Below are 12,236 nucleotides of genomic sequence, written 5' to 3'. Positions count from 1 at the left end.
CTCGTCCTACACCCCAACGCCGCGTCCCCCTCACCTTCACTCAGCTAGCTTTATGGCTTCCTACGTCACACGTAAGGATTAGCTAGTTAGCCACCTAGCTGCTAAAAGTAGTTTAATTGATTTACCTTAGAAATAGCTACTTGTCGCATGTAACATACAGTCGCGCCATTAGAGAATGAATTCTGAATGTGCGCCACCAACGTTGTTTGTGGGTTTCAATAACACCGACGGTGAGGAAGAACATAATTACCCGTTCGCATTAGCCGAGTAGCCGCTAATGTTTTGGCCTGGGTGGGCTGGCGTCCTCTTCGGTCACAGAGGGAGGAAGGCAGCGGCGTTCGATCGATTCAGTCGTCTTTACTTTCGGATGAAGGTAATCGGAAACACTGAACAAGTATCCCGGATGAAAATGTGTCGTTTCTCCATCTAAGTGGTTTTGCAGCAGGATAAACGACGCGGCTGAATGCGTCAGGCTGCACGGTGACAGCCTGCCTTCACAACATCCTCCGCATCGGTCTGCGCTCTGCAGGAGTTCCGCTTCACACTCGAGGGCCGACCTAGAGGACGCTACAAACAAGAAACCACCGCCCACGCGTGACGCTAGTGCGTCTCTGGTGGCAGGAGTCCGTTCAGTGTTACGTTTGAACAGTTTACTGGATTTTCCTGTTTTATTGGAAAATCCAGGGTCGGTCAAAGACCTTTTGGGGGAATCATCATTATGACCTGAGAGCCACCGAAACGCCCCCAAATTGTGACATTATTGATAATAATTTATGATGGGGGTGAAAGGGTGAAGGGGCATAGAAAAAAAAAAAAGCTACATTTTACACCTATGGACAATTTCACTGAGCACCCAGAGGGAAGCATGCAAGCAATACACAGAAGGATTTGGATTTGAACCCCTGCCCCAAGAAAGCATGAGACAAATGTGTTCAAAGGGGTATAGAATATGTTGCGGTGATTGCTCCATAATTTAGAACTCTTCTAAATCCACAAATGTTGAATTTGAATAGTTTCAAAAGCCTCCGGGTGCTCTGAGTATGCTCTTAACTTCTCTCTGGTTGGCAGTGTGTTGTTTGAGTTCAGAAGGGAACTTTGTGCTTCATCTTTTATTCTACTAATTAAGGTAAACGGCAGAATAGGGAATATTTATGGGGACCACTGATATGCACATTTAATGTGCGCTGAAAAGCGTTTGTGAATCCAGGAGCCACAAGTAGCATGGCTTTTGTTGTCACTTGTACTCACCTTGCCTCAATTCTAAAGGTCAGACTGACATGACAGATCATATCATGTTTTTACTGTGTTGTTCAGCACATCTGGCATCCTGTATTGCTGCAATTCAGCCCTCTTCCCCAGCGTGAAGAAGTCGGGAGGTTAACCCCGGAGGACGAGCTGCCTCCGGCCCTGGAGAAGACGTCCCCCCGGTGTCCCCCAACCAAGTTTCGGAGACCAGAGCCGGAAAGGTTTAACAGTGTGACGAAGTCTGAAAGCGGTTATGATGATGTGATGTCCCTCTTCTGGTCATCCACGAGACTGCTTTTTAGTTGTGTCATAAGTAGATTAATTTTGAGTTTTGTTTTTTAAACAGTGTGATGCTTCAATTTTGTCAGCATCTAAATACTTTGATATAAATATAAGATAATGCATTTCTTTCTTGTGTGAAAAGGACATAAAATTGATTATCACTGACAGGCACAACATGAATCATATATTTTAATAGATTCCAGTTATTAAGTTGGAATATTGACATTTTGTTGGTTCTTTTTTGTCATGTTTGCAAAACGTAAGTAATAGTAATTTGCGTGTGGAATAAAACGTCACACTGTCCTTTTGTTTATGTATGTAGTGCTGTCCATGGTGCTGATCCAACTGTCACAATGATCCATTAATGGACAGCAGATGCATCCAATGACTTTTGTGCATGCCACGATCTTGTCTATCATACTGTACCATCTCTTACAAGATGGTCACAAGCCAGCCTAAAAACATTTTATCAAAAGGCCAGCAGCTGTCACCATTGTTGTATACTGTAGAACTAACATACCCTTTTATTTACAGCTTTGAATATCCTGCAGATGTTTGCCTCATCTTTAAGGCCTGACCTTAACCTTAAAGATGACCTCTCTCTTAGCTAAGAATCAACATAAACACGGTAAAAATATTTATGTGCATGCATATTATATATCTCATGAGAAACGTATGGCCATGACAAAATCAATTGCCAAAATAAAGTGACCTAAATCCTAACTGGATTTATTTTTTTCTCTCAGGAAAACAAAAAAAGGCAGGACAGAAAATCATTTAAATGCCACATAAATTTGAGACAATTTAATCACTTCAGTCTTTTCTGTAATGTCAATCTCTAAACACCAATGTTGAAAAAGAAATTGAAGAAGCAATTTAGATTTCAACCTCGCCAGCACTGCAGCATAGCTTTAATTTATGCTGTACATAGAAAACATTAAGTATTAAAATAGGTTTGCATTTCTATGTTAATGTTTACACTTCCACCTTTGAAGACAGGAATTAGAAATCAGATCAGATACAATTTCAATATATACAGTTCAATGGAACTTGCCACATACAGTATCAACATAACATATACACTCAGAACCAAGAGGTGCTTTTTGCTCATATGACCAGGCTACAGCAAAACTGTGGTTCAACTGGGACATTTACTCTGTTAATACAGAAATTATTTTTAAACTTGATCATGGGTATTCCACTGGCAATAAAAGCACCAACCCAAATCCCAAAAGCAAACATCACATGTCCTTTCAAGGTGACACAAAGTTCTGCATATCCAAAAGAAAGAAGTACTGGTATGTTTTAAAACACTGCACCCTCCTGCATTGAAATGTTAGATATAAAATAATTAAACATTTTACTAAAGGGTTAGAAGACTGCAATTTTTTTTGGTATCAAGTACCAATCAAGAAAATATCAAATATTGAGAGACAAAAGGATTGATGTAGTTTATAGTCAGAAAATCACTCACTCGTGTATTTATGTTCCTACTGTATGAAAAAGCTTGCTTTGGAAAGTTCTTTTGTACTTCCACATTTGATACAAGCAGCTTTCAGCTTAGCGATGAAACACAATCTGGTTAAAGATAGGAATGAAACGTCATGTTCAACGCGTCAAGCTGTCGCCGGGCCACGCTTGCCTCCAGCAGCAGAAGCAGTTACTGAACTGGAGCTTTTCATAGAATGTTTTTCTGTGAACCGGCACACTGTTGTCCATTGTATCCATGTTGATCCTGCAGGCTTCCAGCAACATTTATATTAATCCAACCGAGTAATTGGTGTAGGTCACGGCCTGTTGTCCATTTAGTCATATCTCACGGTGAAAGGTCAGTACATCACAATCAAACGGCAAGCAGAGTTGAATGGTAAACCCAACCTAGACTATACTACCTGAGTATAACTACAGTCATAAATACACTGCTGTGGACAAGTCCTGCTTTAAAAAGCAAAACATATCTGGAACATCCATAACTTTTGAACAAAGGTTTTATGCAATATAAAATGACATTTGATTAAAAGCTTTTCAATAATGTTATTCTAACTGGGACGATGTTTAAAACTTCAAAAGCAGGCTGCAGTGGCATGTCCAATTTTTAGCCCTCTTGATGCCGCATGAATATGGAGAGAGAGAGAATAACCTTCACAATAATGAAATTGCATTGATATTCCTTTACCGACTAACGATTCAAATTCAATCTGTGGAGGAAAACACAATGAAGCGCAGCATGAATATAAACACGTGATGCTCCTCCATGCTTTTACTCATTTACCGGTACTGCTGTTCTGACAATAAAAGGTTTTGGTACACTTGGAGTGAGGCTTTCCGACGACTTAAAGCTGTTGGTGTTGTACCTTCCTTTCCAAAGATGAAAATAACTGGGCAACCCAGACTACATTTCTTTAATGAAATGAGTAAATGCACACACAACAACAAATTAGGTGATCTGACCATGAGACAATCCTTCCTATTTAAGATAACTGACAATTTGGGATTCATCCATTTGAAAGGATAGTCATAGAAATGATCACTTTCCTTTTTTAACATTTAATAATTCCATGGAATTTGATGACACATCAGTAGCACCTACTTCAAGGTAGCAGAATTTATTAAAGGTGGAACATGAAGGAGAATTCAGTCGCATCACCATCACATTTACATGAGGATGCAGTCCGCCTGTCTATGTAGTTTGTTTGTACTTTGTTTTGCGTTGGTATGTGGATACTTGTGGATTCATTTGTGCACAGACTCTTTTTGTGGAAAAATAAATACAGAATTTACATACAAGTTAATGGGAAACTATCAATGACCAAAAGGGTCCCTTATGCATTTGGAAAAAAAACTCAATAAAACTAAGAAAAATTAAAGACGCCTCCAGATAATAGAGGTCTACCGGTACTTCACATTACTTTACCTGAGTCACTACTCCAATCATTTGATTTCTGCACTTAGCCCAAAATGAATACAAACTATACCAACAAGATGCTCTATCATTTAACCTTAACATTAATAGTGAGCAGATGTGGGTTTATTCATCTGTCTCCTTGTCTGCCTATTGCACAAATCTCTATTTCAACTTAATGCATGGCTGCAATCTCAACATTTGAGACAGACACCGCCAATACCAGAAACCTCTGATTAATATTATTAAAAGGTAAGTACAGAACTGCACAACAGATCAACATAACTTTGAAAGTAATAAAAATAAAATCAGAGATAACTGGTTAAAGAGCCTGATGCTGGTATTTCATATCGCCACAATCGATTATACCAGCATCTACACAAAAAGTAATAAAATAAAAATCTAGGTGCTTGTGTTTCTTCTTATAAACACAAAATATATTTAGGAGTCTGACTAAGAGCAAAGGGCAAAAATTCTTTCCTTCCCCTAGAAAAAAAAAATGTCAATGTTATAAACAATCCAGGAGCAAATGAGCAAAAAGGAGTCAGTGATCCAACTCAATGTCATGTCCGTCTCAGGCTTCACAAAGTGTCACTTGAGGTTTGCAGTCACTCATTGACATCCCAGATTTCAGACAGCAGCGGGGGAAGCTTCTTGTCCTGGAGGCGAAGGGCAAAAACCTGCTCCGAGTGGACACTACTTAGTGTACGAAGACTCACCAGCTTCATAAGCATACGAGGAAACATCAAGTGATCCTGAAGAAACATTTGAAACAATTGAAGAGATCTCTACTATAAAGGAAAAGTCATGACTCTTGCCTGCATGCATGATGTCCTGCTTCACTTGCAATCAGTAGCTGCATCACAGCAAAAACCAATCCGACTGATGCCCTTCATAATCTTGTAAATGTTCAAACCCCCCCAACCCAAATTAAACTATGTACCCTCAGTTCTGAAGCAGAGAGTTTTACAGTATTTTATAACTGATTTAGCGTGAAATTATTGATAAGAAAAACAAAATACTTCGACTTAAAATGAGCCAACATATTTCTTTAAAAGTTAACTTACTATTTTGAAAACATATTCAGTCACTGCTTTTCTTCGATGCTTAGCACTTGTTCTCATAAGAAGGCTTCCGAAAGGACAACATCTGTCTTCAGATCAAGAATTGTTTTCCAGCTATAGGTTGTATTCAGAATCATATTTTTTACAATTCAAATGTGGTAGATCTTGTTTGACAACTTCCTCTTCTCTGGAGCAAGTTCTGCCTACGTTTAATTCCTTCTGTTGTGCTTGCCGTAAAGTATTCTCATTGGTCTAAATCATTTCAGAGTCATCCAATCGTCAATCAGCTCTAAAGTTACCGGTATTTGATTTTCCTGTTCACAGAAAACAGTGGTGAAATTCAACAACAATAATAAAAACAACAATAGTAAGGTCCCTAACACCATCCTAAAATGTTAAACAGTTCAAGACGATTCACAGAATTGATCAATTTGAATTTAAAATCGGCGGAAGTCCGATGATCAGCAGAAAATTGCAGTCTGTGTGACATATTGTTGGTAAAAAAACATAAAGGGTTGTGAACAACCAGCCACTTACATTTGGTCTCTTTATGATGATGTAAGAGCGCAAGGCGTCCACATAGGGTTGCTGCAGCCTCTCCACCAGATCATGATCCTGTACATTTGGCCGATCTAAACAGTTTACCACAGAAAACAAACACTCTCTTACAACAGATCAAATTTGCCCCTTAAAGCAGTGGTCCCCACCCACCGGGCCACGGCCCGGTACCGGTCCGTGAGGCATTTGTTACCGGGCTACACAGAAAGAATTACTAATGTATACAATTTCCGTTGAATTCACTAATGGCGTCTAAAACGTGTTTTATTTTGAAAAACGACAGGATTTTCGCCAACGTAACATTCGCCTGTGAATCTTCATGCTTTATCTACAACAGCTGATTAGCTTCGTTAACGAGGCAATAAAGGGGTTAAAACGGGTTCGGCACATAGAGACCAAAAACCCTGAAGCTAAAGACAAGAATGTGGAATTTATGAAATTTATTAAATTTATTAAATTTATGAAGGACAGAAGCGATTATTGAGACCACAACGAATGGAGAGTAGATATTGGTGTAATACGTGTTTAATAGTTATTGCAAGTGCATTATATAAAGTTTATTGGTAAGATCATATTCCTCTTTTTTTATTTAATTACCCCTCAGTCCGTGAAGAAATTGCCCGCCATGAAACTGGTCCATGGCAGGAAAAAGGTTGGGGACCACTGCCTTAAATAATTGACATTAGTTCCAACTACTTGGCTCCACTGGGAACAGTGGCGTTGTGTTCCAGCTCTGGCACAAAGTAAAACTGCTCAGAGCATATTGAGCTTGGGCTGACAGGACAAAACCATTTTCTCTTTCTCACATATCTTTTACACTAATGTATATATATATATATATATATATATACACACACACACACACGTCAATAAGTTGACACAAACAAGTTTATGAATTCTAACCTGCAGAAAATATGTTGATGGCAATAAGAAGGGCATATTCTGCCTCGTCCAGATGCAGGTCATTCATTCCTTTTGAGAACTCAAAGATTGGGTTAATGAACTCAATCTGAAGCCCTGAGGAGACAAAAGAGGGGCAAGACAAGAAAATGTCACAGAAAGGACTTGAGGGCTTGAGGGTTTGTTAGCAAGAGTGCAATTACTTTAAAAAAAAATTAGGAACAGCAAATGTTTCTTTTTCATCAAGTCAGATGTCACATATATCCTTTTGTTTTAACTTTACACAGCATTGGTGTGACACCAAACATTCACAGCTCTACTAAAAAATGTATTCACCTGCTTTGGCAAAATCCTCCTTATTATAGCTAAAATCCTTAAGAAATGTAATGCTATCAATAGTAGGATTGTACCGCCGAGATGTTTCGAGTAGCATAATCTGAGGAAGACAAAACAAATCTTTAACATACATCAAACAAAGACAAACTCATATGCAAGTGGCAACTTATATTTCACAACAAAGTTACAGCAAACCTCAATGGTGGACGTTTTCAGCAAAGCAATCTGGTCCTCTCTCGTGAGCTCCAGGAATCCAGGAAGCTGCTTCGCAAAATCTACAATCTCTTGGACTGACATGATGGCGAGCTCCGTGAAGTGGGCGAACCGCTGCTGACGCACCTCCCGATTCTGCAGGTCCTGACTCTCTGGCCACGGCTGTTGGACAGTTGTATGACTGGGTTAGTCTGGAGTAAATATTTCCCTGATTCAACAGCATATTGAAGCACCTGAACTTCAGAGGCATTGGCTCAAGTATGCTTTAATCTGATTTCGATAGTGTGTAGGACTTTGACAAAGTATCACATGTATTTATTTTGCCTCTACAGCTACCTCGCCCTATCAGAATACTGGCCACCCACATTGAATATCTACCCTGAAGAAGCGCCTGCTAGCCATGTGACACTTGTCCGATATTGAGTTTCACAGCCAGCTAAACCCTTTCTTGCATCACGTCCCTGAAGGAACAGGCAGGTGTTGTAGTTGAGCCAGATTTAACAGAAAAGAGTCGCCGTTGCCACTCAAAGGGCTATGAACAAATGGACGGCTAAAGATTGAAAGTGAGCGACATCAGCATGTCTCACTTGAGAACAAAGAAAGAAGGAAGTTCCTGTTACAGCACTTCCTGTAACTTCTTTTTGGTTGAGACCATTATAAAAAAAGAGAACCGTGCCCCCAGAGTCCTGGGAGAACAGCTAAATAAACAGCTCCAGCACAGCCGCCCTCAACTTCCATTACTACAACCATTTAACCACTTGGTTGTGACTTAAAGTAACTCTATTTTTTAAAATAAATCCCTGATTTCTATATGAATAATATCACAAGAAACCTTTAACTGGTAAAATTCAAACCAAATTTCTCCCCTGAATATTTACTTACGGTCACTTTCGGTCGCTCAAGGAAAGACCTTTTGTTGCATTGCTTCTGCATGGACACCAACTTATCAATCATCTCTTGCTGCTCTGGATCCAGTGAGGCGGTTTCCTGTAGAGGGGTGGGGGGGGCCTCTGTGGATGTGTGGGCTGTTTCCTCCTCGTGCTGCTTCTTCATCTTCTTCAGTCTGATTTGTTCCTCAGAGAGCACACCTACAGGTGTGACAACATCTCAATCTGAGTCAGCGGAACGTTCCACATTATTGCGATGATATTCACTCTGTCTACACGTGCAGTTGAATGTAATTCTTTCTCCATGTCTGATTTATTTAGCATACAGATACTCACACTGTTCCAGCATGCCGGCCTCCCGACACTTGCGTAGGCGGCATTGCTGGCATTTGCGGCGCATGTACATGTCCATTTCACAGTGGCCATTGTTCTTGCAACTGTACTGGGCACTCTTAATGACACTGCGTCGAAAGAAGCCCTTGCAGCCCTCGCAGCTCAATACATTGTAATGGAAACCAGAGGCTTTGTCGCCACATACACTGCACACCTCATTGCCAAGCATCTTTGGAGCAGGTCCCTTTTTTCTTTTGACTGGCTGGCCATCTGTGCACAAGTTGAAATAGAAGTGTTAAACCATTTCAAATATTTCAGTAAAGGAATTATCTGACACATCAGCTTGTAGACTCAGATACGCGATGGAGGCTGGAGAATGTCAGTTTGTCAACCTTCATTTGAATAAAGAAAAGATGAGTACTTCCCCGCATCCTAGCTCAGAGGCAGACAGCTTTGTATGCAAAATATTCAAGGAGCATACAATGCAAGATCTATAATGCAAATTCAGTGAGTTACAAAGATCATGCAAGTCAAGACTGAATACTTATTCAAAGCAACCGACATACAAAAGAACAGTGTGTAAAAATGGTTTATTCTTGAACACATGTATATTACTCTATGTGGAGTGACCAGCCTCCTGCACACACATGCCTGACCAATTTCAATCCAATACTTTGACTTAAACGTAATTTTCAAGACCAAGTACAGTCGTACCTCCCTATATCGGTTCACTTTCCACGGCTTCACTGTATCGCGGGAAAACTAAATAAACGATACAAACAATGGCGCCACAAAAAGCATGTGGCCATTTGTGACACCCGAGACACGCATAACTTGAGATTTGATTGGAAATTGGTTTATCTATACTGAATTGAACAAAACTTCACGAGCGCAGTCCACAGAGATTTGGCTTGGGAACCAGATGATGCTGTTGTTGTTTCCTTTCTCTAAACAGATTGTGCAAACATGTACATTAAGTGGTGTTCCTTCACCTGTGGTGGCAGATGTGTCACCTGCAGTTGGATCCGCCTTGATGTCACTTAGCTCGACCGGCAGAGGGCTGTTCATCGCAGCCAGTGAAGGGCCATTGTGGGAGGGGCAAGGAGAGTCCTCTGGGTGAGCGTGGCGAGCCTGTGACAGCTGTCTGTTGTGCTTTACTGCGGCGCTTCCACTGCTTTCCTCAACCATGCAGTCCAGCTGCAGCTCAGAAGCCCCGTCAAACACCTTACTCTCATCTGACAGGAGGTAAACATTCAATCAACCACAAGCCACCTTAAACATATATGCGCCAATGACGCGGGACTGAAAGTCGTGTTTGACCTCCTATGGATGAATTTTTACAAAAAGTATACATCAAACACCGGCATTAATGCTCTAAAATAGAAATGAGTGCTCTTACCATGACCAACATCTGGGATATCAGTCACTGACAGCGTGGACATCTTCTGCACAGCAGCTTGTCATAACGAAATCAAGACGTACCTTCACAACAGCACACAAAAAATTGTGTTTTAGCCATTTAACAAAAAGATAATCGAAACCAATTCATGGTAGATTTCTCTGTGGAAGAATATTCACTTCAGCCACAGCGTCAATGGTACACGACTTGTGGTACCTCTTTGTGGGCTTTCTACTAAACTGAAACAGGAATATGGTTCAATTCCAGCGAAAATACATAATCATAATGCACCACAATAGAATAGAATAGAATAGAATAGAGATCCGTACAGGAAAGCAAACTGGCCAAAAGCAGAAACGAAAGCTTGTCATGGGCCACATATGGATTCGTTTCAGGAAACTGATTCAGCAGACACATGCATGATCCATCGCTATTCTTAACAAGAGTCATCTGAAGATGACATATTCCCACCAACATCCCCCAAAACTCCGGGCAAAATGACCACCGTCAGGATCGACAACTCATCTCCACTAAAACGCCACAAAAGAACAAACAGTATCCTGCATTACTCAAACACTCACTGATCAGGAACATAGTTGATTAGAAAGTACTTGTATTGAACTGATTATTCTATTTTTGCTTGATTTTATTTTCTGTCTTTGAGTAAGAGAGCTGTTAGAAGCACTCCCAATGACAGTGTGACAATAAAGCGTCATAAACAAGATGAGCTGCCTTTTCTATTTACGATAATAGTTTAAAAGTTCATAAATTGTGATAATCACCAGCACAGGGCCACCAACACCAAAATAAAATAAAACATTTCACAGGCACCATGCAAATATGTTCAATTACTAGTTTATTCAAGCTTGCATTCTTCAATCATAGTCAGTGTTTGTCACAGACTGTTTCAATCTCTCCTACCGACTTACCAAAAATAAATAAATAAAAGGGAATCAAGGAATATTCAGGTGTCAAAAAATATGTTGAACATTAAAGGAACAGTAGAGGGACAATCTTCCAATAACTTTTTCAAACAGTCTCAAACATGACGAGACATTTCTAGACTTTCCATTACTTCTGTATCTACAGAAGTAACTGAACTGAAATGTAAGAAGACAACCAGATCAGGCTTGTGGGATGTAAATTATTTTTCTAGTAGAATTTCTTAAAATACATTATGTAATGCCAAATCAGGTCTATTACAATAAACACAACTCCATAAGCAAAGGTCCCATTCCTGTGTGAGTGCAATAACAAAGATTCCTTTATGTAAGCTATTTCATGTAATTTTTTAGGATGTCTTTACGATATTCCTGCAATATTAAACAATTGAAACGTTGCAAATGTTCTATGAACTATGAAAAGAACCATCAGCTTCTGTTTGCTCTTAAAAAATGTTTGAAGCCGAAACACAGGAGGTAAAAACCAAGGCTTTGGTAATCTTTTTAAAAACACAAACACCAGTTGTACCAGGTTTGTTCCCCTAATGCTAATAGTACACAAAAGAGAGGCAACGTTTGACCATAACTAATAGTATCTCTGCCTTCAAAATATCCATGTCAGCACTAGTCTGCAAATTTACTGGGAAGAAGGAATCAATTTTTAAAAGCCTTCATATTCCAATTAAAACAAATTTATGAAAATGAAATAAATAAAAGTAACACTAAACACTTAAATACTTTACTGCAGCATCAAGGATTGTGTGACGGGCCTAGTGTCAGGTTGACCTTACCTCTGAAGCTGATGCTTTATTTATAGTCTATCCATCTTGCCCATGAGTCCACAGCTGCAGTCTGTTGATATTCTTGCACTGATGGAGAACTTGTTCATCTGAGGAGTCTTGAGGATGTCACTGTGGCTTATTGGAGGATTTCCATTACTCACTATCGTTCACAAAGTGAGTAGGGAAGAGGACAAGTCGCTTTCTACAATACCCAATGGGAGACAGAAGGGAAAACAGACAGAGGGAGGAGGGAGGGTGAAAGAGGGAACACAAAAAGGTTACTATTGGTCATGTACACGACTATCAAATCCTCACAGGACTGAAGCACTCCAGACTTCTCCTGTGTGTATTTAAGCAACCTATTTAACTCAAATAGCCGAATGGCACGCAGAAC

At 39.9% G+C, this 12,236-nt stretch overlaps 1 protein-coding gene across 3 annotated transcripts; it reads right to left on the bottom strand.

Moving 5' to 3' along the window:
- Nucleotides 1–2,257: 2,257 nt before the first annotated feature.
- LOC137912583 (oxysterols receptor LXR-alpha-like) lies at nucleotides 2,258–11,893 on the bottom strand. 3 transcript variants are annotated; one of them, XM_068756719.1, is made up of 10 exons: nucleotides 11,852–11,893; nucleotides 10,120–10,202; nucleotides 9,713–9,955; nucleotides 8,724–8,990; nucleotides 8,383–8,588; nucleotides 7,483–7,662; nucleotides 7,288–7,387; nucleotides 6,955–7,068; nucleotides 6,031–6,125; nucleotides 2,258–5,184 (listed from the first exon to the last, which is right to left on the bottom strand). In XM_068756719.1, the coding sequence occupies exons 2-10, from the start codon at nucleotides 10,160–10,162 to the stop codon at nucleotides 5,038–5,040; spliced, it is 1,395 nt and encodes a 464-aa protein (XP_068612820.1). In that variant the 5' UTR covers nucleotides 10,163–10,202; nucleotides 11,852–11,893; the 3' UTR covers nucleotides 2,258–5,037. The 3 variants fall into 3 exon arrangements, with proteins under 3 accessions (XP_068612820.1, XP_068612821.1, XP_068612822.1); XM_068756720.1 differs by lacking the exon at nucleotides 11,852–11,893 and having other exon boundaries at nucleotides 10,114–10,162; XM_068756721.1 differs by lacking the exon at nucleotides 11,852–11,893 and having other exon boundaries at nucleotides 10,126–10,162.
- Nucleotides 11,894–12,236: the final 343 nt, after the last annotated feature.

The sequence above is a fragment of the Brachionichthys hirsutus genome, unplaced genomic scaffold (genome assembly GCF_040956055.1).
Source record: "Brachionichthys hirsutus isolate HB-005 unplaced genomic scaffold, CSIRO-AGI_Bhir_v1 contig_200, whole genome shotgun sequence".
Taxonomy (NCBI): domain Eukaryota; kingdom Metazoa; phylum Chordata; class Actinopteri; order Lophiiformes; family Brachionichthyidae; genus Brachionichthys; species Brachionichthys hirsutus.
Note: the sequence above shows the minus strand (reverse complement) of the source record. Positions and strands in the feature narration are given on the sequence as shown.